Source organism: Fulmarus glacialis, unplaced genomic scaffold (assembly GCF_000690835.1).
Source record: "Fulmarus glacialis isolate BGI_N327 unplaced genomic scaffold, ASM69083v1 scaffold5171, whole genome shotgun sequence".
Lineage (NCBI taxonomy): Eukaryota > Metazoa > Chordata > Aves > Procellariiformes > Procellariidae > Fulmarus > Fulmarus glacialis.
In genome coordinates, this window is record NW_009190739.1 from 1 (window position 1) to 15037 (window position 15037).

General features: G+C 36.6%; 1 protein-coding gene across 1 annotated transcript in view; it reads right to left on the reverse strand.

The window, feature by feature from the left end:
* Window positions 1-256: 256 nt before the first annotated feature.
* LOC104069633 (brefeldin A-inhibited guanine nucleotide-exchange protein 1) overlaps window positions 257-15037 on the reverse strand; it is a gene marked incomplete at both ends in the record, with an annotated part of 33282 nt that continues 18501 nt past the window's right edge. Inside the window, 11 exons of the mRNA XM_009586384.1 lie at window positions 257-326; window positions 5316-5454; window positions 5542-5677; window positions 6744-6873; window positions 8148-8278; window positions 8933-9093; window positions 10094-10266; window positions 10428-10579; window positions 11219-11388; window positions 11500-11540; window positions 12728-12818. Coding sequence (XP_009584679.1) covers window positions 257-326; window positions 5316-5454; window positions 5542-5677; window positions 6744-6873; window positions 8148-8278; window positions 8933-9093; window positions 10094-10266; window positions 10428-10579; window positions 11219-11388; window positions 11500-11540; window positions 12728-12818 — 1394 coding nt within the window. The remainder of the gene's footprint in view (window positions 327-5315; window positions 5455-5541; window positions 5678-6743; window positions 6874-8147; window positions 8279-8932; window positions 9094-10093; window positions 10267-10427; window positions 10580-11218; window positions 11389-11499; window positions 11541-12727; window positions 12819-15037) is intronic.

The following is a 15037-nucleotide window of genomic DNA, read 5'->3' on the forward strand; positions in this document are numbered from 1 at the left end:
AGACTTCCCTGTGGGATGGGTCTGGCTATATATAACTTTGCTGCAAACAAATACATACTTCTCTTTCTCAATTAATTCCTTGCTATGTTTAAGCATTAAATAGCATCTGGAAAAAACTTTTTTTGATCTGGAAAAAACTAAATCAAAATTGAAAAACGGGTTTAAACTAAGTATACTTTTCACTTATTCTACATCACAACACATTTATACCAAACTCCTGTAAGCTTTTAAAATATTTCTTATTTCAGCAGCTTACCAGTTTTTCTTTTGCATCAGAGGGAGATCCAGAGCCAAACTCTCCACTGACAGGTCGCCAAGTCAGCAGCCTTGAAAAAAAACAGTACCAAATTTAGTAAGTTTGAAATACAAATCAGAACCGATATTCTAAAAAGTCCACCTCAATATGGTAGGTTTTTTGTTTGTTTTAATTTAAATTAATGGAAGCCAAACATGAAAAGGATCGGATATAGACACTTCCATAAATTAATAAAGTAGTTTCATGATTAAGTATACATTTTATTCTTTCACACATACTGAAAAATATAAGTACTGTGTTTTTTTGAACGTCAACGTTTCTGCTGATTGCCTTGGACGGACAACTGGATTACGTGAAGGTGAATTAATTTTTCTCAGAAATATTGGATTTGGCTTTAGCCAGTGCTCTATTGCCATTAGCGGGCCTTGTTCTTTCACATTGCCTTAAGCTTTACCTGGAACAAGGAATGAATCTACCCCAGGACAAATCAGCATGAACGTCTGGAGATGTTTTGCATTCTCCGTTTGGGATATGCTCCAGCATTTTGGTTCTATTTCCACTTAGGATTCAACACTTCCACTTAGGATTCATTGCTGGTATGAGGTACCAAGTCACTGACAATACTTCTGATTTCCTCTCTGCTGTTTTCCCACAGCACGCTGCTGTCCTTAGGATCTTTGCCTTAAGCACTAAAAAATTTCTACATTAATTGTAAAACTGTAATTTATTACGGCTGTCTGTGCCTGCCAAGAATTGAGGGGAATTGGATTAAATAACCTAATTCGTCCCATCATCTCTTTTTCTATCAAATCTATTGCTATAAAGTAAGATTAAAGTTATTTGTCATTGTTAAGATCTCAAACTATTTAGCCTCAATCTGTGTGAGGCAACGCTTGATGGACATTTGTGTCTGTGTATCCTAAGTGAGATCTTTCCCACTGTGTTAAGGATCCTAAATTAACATATCACTGATCCCCATAAAACTAAAGACCCCATAACGATAAAAAGACAAACCAGAGATAAGAAAAGATAAAATCTTGAGGCATGTAGCAAGACAACAAATAAAGCAGAGCAGAGAACTGAACTGATTCTTGAAAGCTACCAGGACACAAATTGCAGATTATTCTGGATTAGAGGTTGCTAAATACAGTGTAATTTATCTTGGGCTATGAAGTCTTAAATTCCCTCTGCCAAAGGAGGTATTGGAATAACGAGCCATTACGAGCCAGAAGAGGCCCGATCATCGTAATTTGTGCAAGGAACTAATTCTAACTCTTGAATTTCCCGAGGACAAGAAGGCATTCACCCTGGCTTTCTCAGCGCCAGTGAGTCAAGACTTGCTCTCATAAAGCTGCAGAAAATTTCAATTAAAAAAATTATAAACAGCTAGAAATTAAATAAAAAGAAGAATCAAAGAAACTATTAAAATGAGCTAACGAAGTATGGGCTGGGTGAGCAAACAGTGAGGTGGATTGAAAACTGGCTAACAGTCAAGCCAAGAGGGTGGTGATCAGGGGCATAAAGTCTAGTTGGAGGCCAGTAACTAGTCGTGTACCACAAGGGTCAATACTGGGTCCAATTCTGTTCAACATCTTCATTAATGATCTGGATGATGGGGCAGAGTGGACCCTCAGCAAGTTTGCTGCTGACACAAAAGTGGGAGGAGTGGCTGATTCACCAGAGGGTCGTGCTGCCACCCAGAGGTACCTTGACAGGCTGGAGAAATGGGCTGACAGGAACCTCATGCAGTTCAACAAGGAGAAGTGCAAAGTTCTGCACCCGGGGAGGAACAACCCCATGCACCAGTACATGCTGGGGGCCACCCAGCTGGAAAGCAGCTTGGCAGAGAAGGCCCTGGGGGTCCTGGTAGACACCAGGTTGGACATGAATCAGTAATGTGCTCTTGCTGCAAAGAAAGCAAATGGTATCCTGGGCTGCATTAGGAGAGTTGCCAGCAGGTGGAGGGAGGTGATCCTACCCCTCTACTCAGCACTATGTCCAGTCCTGGGCTCCCCAGTACAAGAGAGACATGGACGTATCAGAGAGAGTCCAGCAAAAGGCCATGAAGATGATTAAGGGACTGGAGCATCTCTCCTATGAGGAAAGGCTGAGAGCTGGGACTGTTCAGCCTGGAGAAGAGAAGGCTTAAGAGGGATCTCGTCAATGTATATAAATACTGAAGGGAAGATGCAAAGAGGACAGAGCCAGGCTTTTTCCAGTGGTGCCCAGTGACAGGACAAAAGGCAACAGGCACAAACTGAAAGACAGGAGGTTCCCTCTGAACATCAGGAAACACTTTTTCACTGTGAGGGTGACTGAGCACTGGCACAGGTTACCCAGGGAGGCTGTGGAGCTTCCCTCCCTGGAGATATTCAAAAGCCTGGACATGGTCCTGAGGAAACTGCTCTGGGTGGCCCTGCTTGAGCAGGGAGTCCGTTCCAACCTCAGCCATTCTGTATGATTCTGTATTAGTATCTTTAGCTATCAACACCTCAACGATTTTGTGGACGCTTGGCAGGAGTACAGTTTGGGCTTTTCTAGTACGTGATCCTTGCTGAAATTGGTAGCTGAGTAAATATTCTAGTACTAAGTTTTCTAAACAAGGAAATAATATGATCACGTCTCTTTGCAAAAAGGTAACTTGCCAAGAACCAGCAGAGGCTAGTACTGCAACTAAGAACTCCTGCACCCAATGCTGCAACTCTTAAATTGAAGAAGTAAGTTCCACAATACTTGGAAGATGTTTTATATGAATGCTAAAAAAGAACAGATGTAATCCTACCTGATCAGATTAATAAAAACCTCTGCCAGAAGATACTTTACACTCCAAAGATTCATAGAATCTGACTATTTCAAGACAATTCGCAATAAAGCACTTGCCCATAAAACTTTCACATATACTACTGTGTGATTCGTCTCTATCTTCATTTCAACATCAACTATTGTGTTACTTCCAGACATGGGAAAACAAAGGGAAAAGGAGCATTTGCCTTCTTCCCTAAGTACTGGGGCAGCCTCCACAACAAGCTGGGTATTAAAACTGTGTTGTCAAAAAAAAAAAAAAAAAAAAAAAAAAAAAAGTAAGGCTGGGACAGCAGGAAAAGCTCCACCGCAAAAATAAGGCTAATAGAGGGACTAAGAAATACAAACATGAAATGCCAGCCAAACCAGGAGTCACAGAAAAAGAACCAGATCCCACAAAGAGAGGAAAAAAAGAAGGAGCTACACAGGAGAAAGAAGTATCTTCCTAGGGCTCAAAAAGAGAAGAAAAAAAAAAAGAGTACAAAGTCTCCATTAAAAAGATGAAAAAATACCTGTATGTTGTTATCATAATTTTCTCCTACCCCTCTACAAAGCTTCAGCTTTAATCAAATATGGTCAAAGTGAAAAGACTGTTCTGAGCAGTTTTGTGTCACCCAACAATTGTTTGGAAAAGAGCAGGCGTACTTTCACCATGGGGAAGGAGACTGATCACATATGCTGAAAGGATTACTCATGTATAAAATCCAAGTAAGATTTACTTTACCCTGCAAAAGTTGGGAACCTCCCAGAAATACAAGAAGGAATAATATAATGAAGTTCCCAAAGAAGGCATAGAAAGATTAAAAAAAGAGATGGGAAGTAAAGAATGGAAATCTATGGAAGGAGTCAGATACCGTCCTAGGAAAAATAACCCATTTGAAAAGCAGAAGTGCCATAAACATCAAAGGGAATAATGCACATATTTCAAATCAGATACAGCTAAAGGCAACAAAAGTATTTTGAATGTGTCTAAATACTAAGATATCCAAAATGCTGCTCTAGAAGGGTTTCTAATACTCAACTATAAGAATACCCAGAAACCTAAGTTTTGATCATATGTGGAAACCAAAGCAAATGTTCTGCCAGTGAGTATTCACTTAAAAATCTTTCCAAGTACAGGACATAGTAAGTTAGGTGTAATTCAACTGGACTTTTACATCCAAAGATTTGGTATCAAATTTTATTTTTGGCAGTTACCAAAATGCAAAAAAAAAAAAAAAAATCTTGCTAACTCCCAGATCTTTCAGCTTTATTTTAGTATTATTTTTTGGATGCAAGTAATACATACCTACTCACGTAGAAAAGTAGGTGAGGTAGTGACAGATTGATTAACTTATCTTTTAAGCATGAATGAAGCTCTCTTACACTGCTATCCTATACATAATTCTAAAATTAAGGAAAGACTGATGTGCAGAAGGTTCCCTTTTGATTCAGTTTTCTTCAGGCCTGACCTAGGTGATACCCAGAAGCAAACGCTATGAACTAGTTGACAGACATCAGACAAGTACTAATACAACTGTTCAACATTAAGACTATCAGATTTGAAAACAAGTAGGGTTTCACCTCAGTGTTGGTAGGGTAGAGGAAAAAAAACCTCATCTTTGGTATAATGTTGGATGTGATTTCTTGTTATTCTGCTCTATGATGTATATGTTTAACATACTAGTGAGAATAGTACAGCCTCGTTCCAAGAAACTTCACATAGAGTTGTAAAATGAAGGCAAAGACAGTTACCAAATATGCAAGATAATTTTCATAAAAAGATTAGAAACATATGAGGGAAGTTAACCATCAACCACAGAGACTTAAATCTGTAAGATTGTTGCAGTATTTTAGTATTTTGTGAAAAAACTTCACGTGTAATTACAAATTGCAAAGTCTGCCCACCAATAGCATTCTTCTATTATAAAAAGAAAATGACCAAAAAAGTCAGATAATACTTCTCAAAAAATCCAACATTTTAAAATTGAATCAAGGTACAGTTTTGTTTTTTTTTTTTGTTGTTGGGTTTTTTTTTTTTTTACTTATCTCCCATATGGTATTTCTAGTTTTTAACAGTTTAACACTTACAACACAGAAGTAGTATATCTAGCACCTAATTTATCATTATGTTCCAAGAAAGTCTGCTTCTATGTGGTCCACACACAACAGCTTTTTTTTTTTGTTCACCCCACCTATTAGATATCTAACAGTTTGAATTCACTAAGTCATCTAGCTAAACTATTCTACAAAGTATAAATATTAACAGTCGTCTTACGCATGAGGGATTGTAGTTTTGAAAATATCCAGCATGCAAGTACAAGTTTTATCCCAGATTTCTAGGGTAAACTTTTCACCATTTAGGATGACAACATTCTCCAAACAGTTTGTACCAGACCGTGCCAGTTGTTCATTGTCTGGAAAAGACAAACAGTGCATTTGTTTATTCACATTCAACATAGTAAAATGTTAACATTGTGTAACGTAATTTGGTACAGTCCTACCTTGCTGCACACACCAGTACAGCTGTGCAAATATATCATCCAAAAGAACATCACTAAGTACGTCTAAATACTGTGTGAATACATCACATATTGCATAAAGCGCATGGTTGCAAGTAGTTGTCATCCATTCAGCTTTCTAGAAGGGGAAAAAAAAAGTTATTTAAACTTTGTTTAAGGTAAAACTTTTAGGATACACATCGCTGCAGGCAGACGGATATATGTATTTACTCAATTTGAATTGCTTTATAGTGACGTGCAATTTCTTTCTATATCTCAAAGCCCCCAAAACATGGAGCCCCAACTTTTGCTTTTCTAACTAGCAGGTTTAAAAAACTACAGAAACAGACAAACAACTATTCTTGGAGACCAGATTATAGGACTGACAAGCACTTACCATCATGAGATACTGAGTTTGACATTAAACTTAGTGCCTAACCCTAGCTCAATAGTTTAACAGCGAGCTAAGTTTTCTGTGTTTCTTCTAAGTATTTTCCAGGGAATAAAAATTTAGTGTGTGAGACATGCCCTTCTACAAATAGTCAGACAGAGCCTCCCAAACAGTTGACAATTTTGACCAAACTTCTAATATTAATAACTTACACATAATTTACATTAGTAAGCCCATTTCTGTTTCACTTACTTGTCAGGACAGTACCTGGTCCTAGTTTGGCAGGCCAAAACCTGTTTGGCTGGTCAAAAAGGTACAGCGAAAGCACAGTGCTGTTTTTTGGGCTTTTTTGTTTGTTTGTGGGTTTTTTTGTCGGTTTTTTTTTTCCTCCCTGGTCATCAAAAAGTTTTGAACTAGCAGAACTTATTTCTTCTAATTGTGACTTCACTGCTGATTACAGTTCTCATTCCATTAGGCATGCTGCCATGAAATGACATGTGTCTCAGATTCCAGACATCACGTGTAAAAGCTGCAGTTCTTCTTACAAACCCTAGATATGTTGCATTTTATATTATTCTTCTATTGTTCGTAGTGTAAACTACGAGGCCTTTTACACACATCGTTTTAAAAAAATGCGAAAAGTTACAATACCTCCAACAGAATGTTAATAAAACAAAATAAGGCTACTAGAACCACAGGTCAACCATGCAAGTTTTGAGGTTTGCCTTACATTACTTGATAAGCTATATTTCTAATCAGGTTTTCTACTGTAAATATAGATCTCCTGTAAATTATCTTCCCCCACTTCTTTCACCTCAGTCTGTTGTTCTGGCAGTTTCATGTTGTCAAATATCCTAAAGACAATCCGAAACAAATCTTGCCACCAGTGTTTTTCGTAAGTATGGCCATATGTCTTCATTATTTCAAACATTACTGTTAAGCCCCTGAAATGAAGAAAGAACAACATATATCGAGAGTTACAAAAAGACATACACTACACTAAATATGTCCAACTGCAACAGCAATAACAAACTCAAATACTGTTAAGAACATTATACATTGATCTGATGTGGATCAGTCATACTAGTACACTAAAATTAAGTAGAAAATCAGCTTGTTTAAAAACCACTTGAAAGTCACAGGCAATAGCCAGAAAATACTTCTGAGAACTGTGGTAATTTCAAATTAAAATAGGAAAACAGCTTCTTTACAAAGGACCACAAAAATAAAGGAACAAGTATTTCCAGGTAAGAAACACAGATGTCTAAAACGAGTATTAATCTTCACCAGTTATAAAGGGAGTCCAGATGCACAGCTCACATGCAGATGTGTAAATTTAAAATGATTTGTATACAACGTCTCATACCTACTCATTGCATTGAGCATTTTACATTTGTTTAAAACAGAGCAAAAACCAAAATGTGACATGAGGCTTACCCAGGTCGACTATGACAAATCATTAAAATGGAATAAGTAACGGGCATATATCATGGGGAATCAAACATCATACATGTATATTTACTAATGAATAGAGAGGATCAATATTGCCACCGGAAAAATACAGATTTGGATATTAATCCAATGTAATACCTTATTTAAAAAAAAAAGGGGAGGGGGATTTAATGCATATTGACCATTTAGAGTTGACCTTCCATGTTAAAATAATGCTTGCTTGTTATATGTTAGGAAAGTTAAAAGTTGACTTTTACATTTTACTCTGTTCTATGCATAAACTGCCTCCATCACATCCGATTGTAAGTTGAGCTAAGCTGTTTTAAATAGTTTACAGGTTCTATAATAAACGGAAAACAATAACTGTATTTTAATTTACTTAAGCTTTAATTTATTTTCAAATGAACTATTTAAATAGTTCTTATCTTTCTGATTTCATGGCTATTCATCCTAAACAGGCACTATTCGAATATTTAAGGAAATGTAATACTTATCTATTTAACATAATGCAATCACAACCACGTAACTTCATTATTTATTATAACAGAAGATAAACATTTCAGATGTAAAGAAAACAGATTTAATTTCTGCATTCCATCATCTATTTAAAAGGTATTTTTAAAAAGTCTGGTGTTCCCACAGTGATATCACCTAAATTAAATACGTAAGTCATTTTACCATGGTTACGTTTACTAAGAGAGTTGTTTCTATTTTAAAAGTGTAAAGTAAGCCTTTTAAAATTTGAATTACAAATACTGATTGTTACCTGGTTCTTACATCTAATTTGCATCTATTGATGATACAGGACAACTCAAAGAGAATTGGGAACCATCCTCGCACCCACACTCTGTCTTCGGGAGCTACATTCATATCATCACTTGTGTATTCCTTGAATGCCTTTAGACGAAAACACAGGGTTATAGAGAGTTGTAAGAGTTAAATTCTTCAAAATAAAATACAATTTGGACTGCAAATAACAATCTCTGCTGTACTGGTATTACACTCTGATACCTCAGGTGAGCTGGCAATCAAAATAATACTGAGAAGGTGAAGTGTTTTTCAAAGTAATGCTTAGTATATTATGAAAAATAAACAAAAAGAAAAAAAAAGAGATGATACATTCAAGCATCAGTTTTTGCTTTCAGTTCAGTCTGAGTCTCTTACTCTCTTTTTACAGAAATGGCATTGAAAGTGAGGATCTACCGTAACATTTTGAGGATATCAAGCATTTTTGCTCATGCCATTATCCATTCTTCACAACATTTCTCAGTAGAGAGCAGATCCTAAGATACCTTCATTTGCAGCAGCTCTCAGGAAAGCTAGCCACCAGCTGAACCTGGTGGATGGAGGGGGGCGGATAAAAGAAAAAAAATAATTGCTGATACTTTCAAAGCCTGTAGCATTTTATACTCCTATTGCTTCTGAATAAAGTACATTTCTCATTAATCTCTGAAACTTGAAGGGAAGCCAGTAAGGTTAGTGTGAGTATTTTTTTCTTTATAAAAGCACTGTTGATTAAACCACTTATAATTTAGTTAATACAGACTATACCTGAGGTCTATCAGATACATATTTTGCACAGTGGCGAATGAGGCGGATCGCTTCCATACTGGTATCTGGAAATGCTGCATTGCAGGCAAATTCAGACAAGCACTTTACTGCATCCTGGAAAGAATCTATGGTTGCTGGGAAGTGTTTTTCAAACACCATTGCTGGGAGAAAAGTGTGAACAGAAGAAAAAGTGTCATGCTTTAAAATCTATTAATTCTAATATAAACTGATTGTAACAGAAGTCATGAGAGACTGGTTCATTGATTGGTGCTGTCAAATGCTAGAGTAGTAATAAAAACTAAAAAATGAATGCTCAGCCAAAAAAAAACAAAAAAAAAAGAAAAAAAAATCACCTAGAGGGCATTCTATTTTGACAGTAAATAAGCGTCTAAAGTAAATCAAGGTAGCATCTAGTCTAAAGGAAGGAAATTTAAGTTAAGCAAGAACAGAGCAATAGGCTTACTGCTTAACACTAGTCTGTGTGATCAGAGCTTAAAAGGGCTACATAAAGCATGGAGTTACATCCACAAAAGGACTTCCCTCAGCAATACAGGCCTGTTGCCTTGATTTTAAATTGTTGCTTTTGAGGAAAAAAAAATTCTTCATCAATGCTGAAAAAGTTTTAAGAACTTGCAGAGGTTGAGACAGAATAAAGAGATCTCTTACGGCACTTAAAGCCTGAGATCTAGACTAGAATGGGCGGGGGGGGGGCGGGAATCGTAGTGCCACCTAGCTCAGCACTTTCTCCTGAACAGGGCCATAGACAAGCACAATTCAGAAACAAAGATAAAGATAAGCAAACAACATAATACTAAAATGACTACACAATTTTTTGGGTGGGGGTGGGGGGGAATTACAAAATTCTTCACTTAAATGAAAATGTGTACATTAAGTAAAATTATCTAAGGCTCAACTTGTTTTGCTACAGAATGCTACAACAGGTATTTTTTAAAAGGCATAAAGGAAGACAGATAACTAAAATCTTATAGAATTATTTTTGTCAGTATTTTCCTAGACGATTAGTTGAAAAGTGCAAAACATTGGTTCTAAAGCGTGAAGCAGGCTTTACTATGCAGGCTGTAGAGCCAACAGATAAACAAAGCTTCTCAGTCTCTGCAGTCACGTACACTTTCATGATGTCTGAATATCGTCAATACTCACTGACAATGTGTCCTGTAGTTTGGAATGCAAGTTCTACTATACTTTCATCCTGATCTGAGGCTGCCAGATGAAATACTGAAAAAATGTTTTTCCAGCCAGAACGAATGTTAGCAGCCTGGGAATTTACCATCTGTGCAATACACCGTACAACCATGTCTCGAATAGTAGGAGACCTAAATTAAGATAATAAACAACAATTGTTTAAACTAAATTACATAATCAATTAGAATCATATAATTCTCCAGCAACTGATTTTACAAAAGCAATTTGAAACATTAATTGCAAAAGTTGGTGCATATGATCCCAGGCGATTCAGTTAGTTGTATGTTATTACCTGTTTCTCTTCATTATATGTTCAAACGGTCTTAGGAAGTCCTTCTGGAATCGGAAATTAGCAAGTTCTCCTTTTTCTAAGAACTTCATTGATAATTGCCTTAATGAGTCTACTGCAAAAATAGCTACATCTTCATTGGGATTGCAGCCAACCTGATAACGTAGAATAGAAATGCATAGTAAGGTTGCATCAGAATTCTTATGGATTCAGCCCAAGCTGCCTTTACATTTGATAATGGAGAACTAAGCAGTACTGGAAAATTAACAAAATTAAACAGTAGCCAATTCCATAAACCACATTGTTAATGCAACTCAATAATCCCTAACCAATTCCAGATATTTTCTACATTATATATCCTAGCATTTAAAACTTTCTAAAAATAAGCAAGCTCTCTAGAAAGACTTCATTAAGCTGTATTAAAAATGCATGTCAAACATTCACCTGATAAATAGTCAATTTAGACTTGAACAGAAAACAACCTCTTATCCCAAGCTTCATAAAACACCCCCAAAAATTAGAAGACATAACTAAAGGCAGCCAGTTCCAGATCCAGGCCAAGATAAATAACTTAATATATACTCCTGCTTTTACATTTATTATACTGTGTACCTCTGCCTTCTCGCAGGCCTTTCCAGCTTTACAATTTTTCTTGCGTTTTAAGCTACTTACACAGAAAGACAAAAAACCCGGTATAATTCAGATGAGCACATGCTTTTCCAACAAATCTCTAAATAAAATTTATTTGTATCAATAATTCAAGGAGTATGCAGTAGAATCATTAACAGGGATACCTTATTAAAATGATCTCCAATAACTTCCCAGATTCTAGACCACTGCAGCCTTATCCTGCCCATGTTGTAGTAAGAAATCTCTACTATCTTCTGCAGACTAAACATTCGAGGGTGGGTAGCAGACAGCAGTTCATCCATAGATACAGCACAAAGCCAGCGAACGAAATCCACTGTTAAATGACCACAGATTTTAATGCAGTATTCTTCCAAGGTTTAAGACAAAGCTGCTTTGTAGTTTGTAGTTTACCGGGGGGGGAGGGGGGCACGAAGATAAAACCTACCAATAGCATTTCCATCCAACCTTGTAGATCCCGTAAATATTCTGTAAAGCACAGTTTAAGACACTGTTACAATTTCTTAAAAAAGCATCTATTAAACATGTATTCAATTTTTTTTTTTTAATACATACAGATATCCCCTGACCACTTTTATTTATTGAAAAACAATAAGTAATTGTGGAAAAACACTGAGCTTTGAAAATAAAATCAGGAATATTTCAATTATTTCTACTATTTAAAAATAACTCCCATAAGCATGCGTGGAGACTGGGAGATAAGCATTGTTTCTAATATATCCGCTCATTGACAGTGACCGATGAATAATATCAGTAGTTTATAAACTATTCAGCCTTGCTCCAAATACAGAAGTCAAACTTCTCCAGAGTGCAAGTATCTATTTGTGACGACAAATAGATACTTGAAACACTTCCCATTATGAAGTGGGGAGAAATACTGCAAACCTAAAGAGCTATTATGTGTTTGACATTAAGCCTCCAGTTCACTTGATGTGATTTTACTGCAACGCAACTTTCATTGAACTGACATCAATCTTGCTGCCTATACTCAATCACAGAAATGCTTGTAAGCCTTCAGAATGATACCCCTTTGTGACTGTCAATTTTGACAACCATTAAGAAAATGATGTTTTCTGATGTCTTATATGCTGAGAAAGCAAGATCCATTAACACTCCAGTCTGATCAGTACTTTACGATATAAACAGGGAATGTTTATGATATGTATTACACCTGATCAAATCCATTTATGATAAATATGATTCACAGAAAGACTGGAATAATAATTTTGGTAATTTCAGACATCATCTACATAACCTAGAGGAAAGCAGGAAGCCAGTAATTACATTTAGGAGAAAAAGGGTCTGTCAATAATGCTCCCAGTACCAAGGCAAAATGAGATTTGCTATATGTTACTATATATAGCAAATCAAGATTCACCGGACAGTACAGCAGTCTTCATTCTGCAACTCTCCTCTCATAATTTTGCATCAGAAAAAAGGCTTCTTGCCTAATCTTTGTTCTGTTCCTTCTTGCAAAAATACTTCTGCTCCATAAAAAAGGAAAAAACCCACAAAACCAAAAAGCACTTTAATATGGTAATATTTATGTAGTTTTTTCCAAATAGGGGTAAACTAATAACATCCTATTATTAGCACAGGGTACTCAAATACTGCTTAAAAAGCTTTAGGTGGCAACAGCAAATTTAATACGATACCTGTCTACAGCAACGACAACACTTTGGGAGCTAGTTTCACCAATGGATTCCTGAATACTTGCTATCTGCTTCCAATCCACGTTTCCACCAACTACAGTGAACAAAATTTGAAAAATGGGTAAGAGATAACACAGAAGGGGCTGGGAAGAAAGAGAAGTCGTGCCACTACCAGTATAATTAAATATATTTTTAATTCACAAAAAAAGAAAAGTACATTATTAATTTCCCTTGCATGAGCTGGGCATCTCAGTGAACAGTTGCATGTTGGACTAAGTCCTAATTCTCCAGATTCTCTATCCATGTATAAACTATGTCCCAGAAAATTGTCCACATTTGGAACAACTATATACAAGTCAAAAAAATTCAAAAGCACAAGAACCACCTTTTTCTCTCATCTTTCAATGGATCTGTGGTAAATCTGCTACTGAAAATACACAACATAGGACAGAGAATACCGCACAGAGGAGAACTTTTCACACTTTATTAGCAGCAAGTGAGTAAATCCATAGTGATAGGTTTTCTTTTTAAACATTCAGAGAAGAGCTCCCACCAAAACTCCATCTTAAAGCTACATCTCAAGTACAGCAAAATTATCACCTAACAATAGTGAGAAAAATATGTAAATAAAAATAGCAATATTTATTTTGGAGGTTAGAAACTGTAAGCCACAGCTGGGAAAGCTCATGTTAAGAAAAAGCTAACTTCACAGTGAGCAAATTTCTGAAATTTCTGGCAATCTCTAAGCCCCCCTCCACCCCTCATCAGAAAAAGAGCAGGAATCTTGCAACCATTCTGGGTAATTCCACTTACCCTGTATTTAGGTTTTTTTTCCCCTTAGGCAGCCTATCGGAAAGATAGGGGAGAACAGAAGACTGAAAGAAGGCCAGCAGTTCTGTTCTCAGAGCTTGGCAGAGATGAAAAGTTCTCATGTTTCAGACTGCCTCCCAAAAGTCTGCCTCTGAGTCTTGCTGTGCTCCACACTTGGAGGTGGCTGGAAGTGACTGGCTGTCTAGATAAACTGACCCATCTGAAGTGTTTTTCTAGGGCATTTATGGAGTAACCTTTCTGTACGTACATGCATACACACGTAACCTTATACTAGTATTTCAGCAACTTATAATACTGTTGGGTTTGATCAAGACTTCTCCCGCAAGCACAAAAGCTGCCAGTGTCAATTAGCTTGAATCTTGGCAATGCATCAGCTAAGAAACTTATCAAATGAGCAGCTGTGTGAAGTGAATTTGAAGGGCTATTTCCAAGAAGTCAGGTAACCCTAACCAACTCTGCCAGTTTACATGAGAATTCCTTATTATTGTAGGATTTATAATCAATGCTGGAAAACCTAAACAGACAGCAGATTTATATTCCAACAGTTACGAGATCTTTTACAATGAAACATAGAGTCACCTATATAATTATGCTTTATGAAAAACTGATTCCTCAAATACCCATTGTCCAAAGGGGATTTCTGGTTACCTAAGAAGTACATTTTGGCTACAACCTACTCACAGCAGCAGGTTTTGTCTTTAAACTTTGTGAATAGAAACTAGAGTAGAAGAAAGCTGAACTTCACAGTTACAACAAGTAAGACAACATTCCTACCAAAGAAGCAAAGGAATAGATGCTTATTCATTTACTTTTAAAACCCACATGCTTGTGATGCCTTGAATTTTCAAGTAAAACAAAAAAGGGCCACAGCACGAAGATAATGCAAGAGTGATGAAGACATTCAAATGTAGATGCCTGAAGAGTGCACACTTGAATCCTTGTTCAGGCAGTAAATAAGCAAAGGGGTTTTGGGGGTTGGTTTTGGGTTTTCGTGGTTTTTTTGGTTTTGGGTTTTTTGGGGGTTTTGGGGTGGTTTTTTTATTGTGTGTTTTTGGTTTTTTTTTTTTTTAAAAACACACACTTCTAGCTGCAGCAAGAAGAGTGACTGCTGCTGCTTATGCATGTCAGATTTAGCAAGCAAGTTTGAAAGATAAAGCTTCTGTGTCACCAGACTGCAACTTCACTTACGCTAATTAAACAACTATTTTCCTGTAAAATATGTGTCTGTATACATGGACATATGCACTATGGGTTCTTCACAGGAATTTAGGTTTATAGGAAGGTTGCTCAAAAGCCATAGTTCCAAAGGATACTTCAGAGTGATCACAGAAAAAAAATTACAAGTATCTGCAACACAGGATTTGTGGAGAAGAGTGAAAAATCTAAAACAGTTGAGAAAATGGCTATGTTCTAACAGCCCCTAAGTGCATGAAAACCAAATTCCTTTGAGTTAGGCATTTTCGTGTAAGATCGAAGTGATAT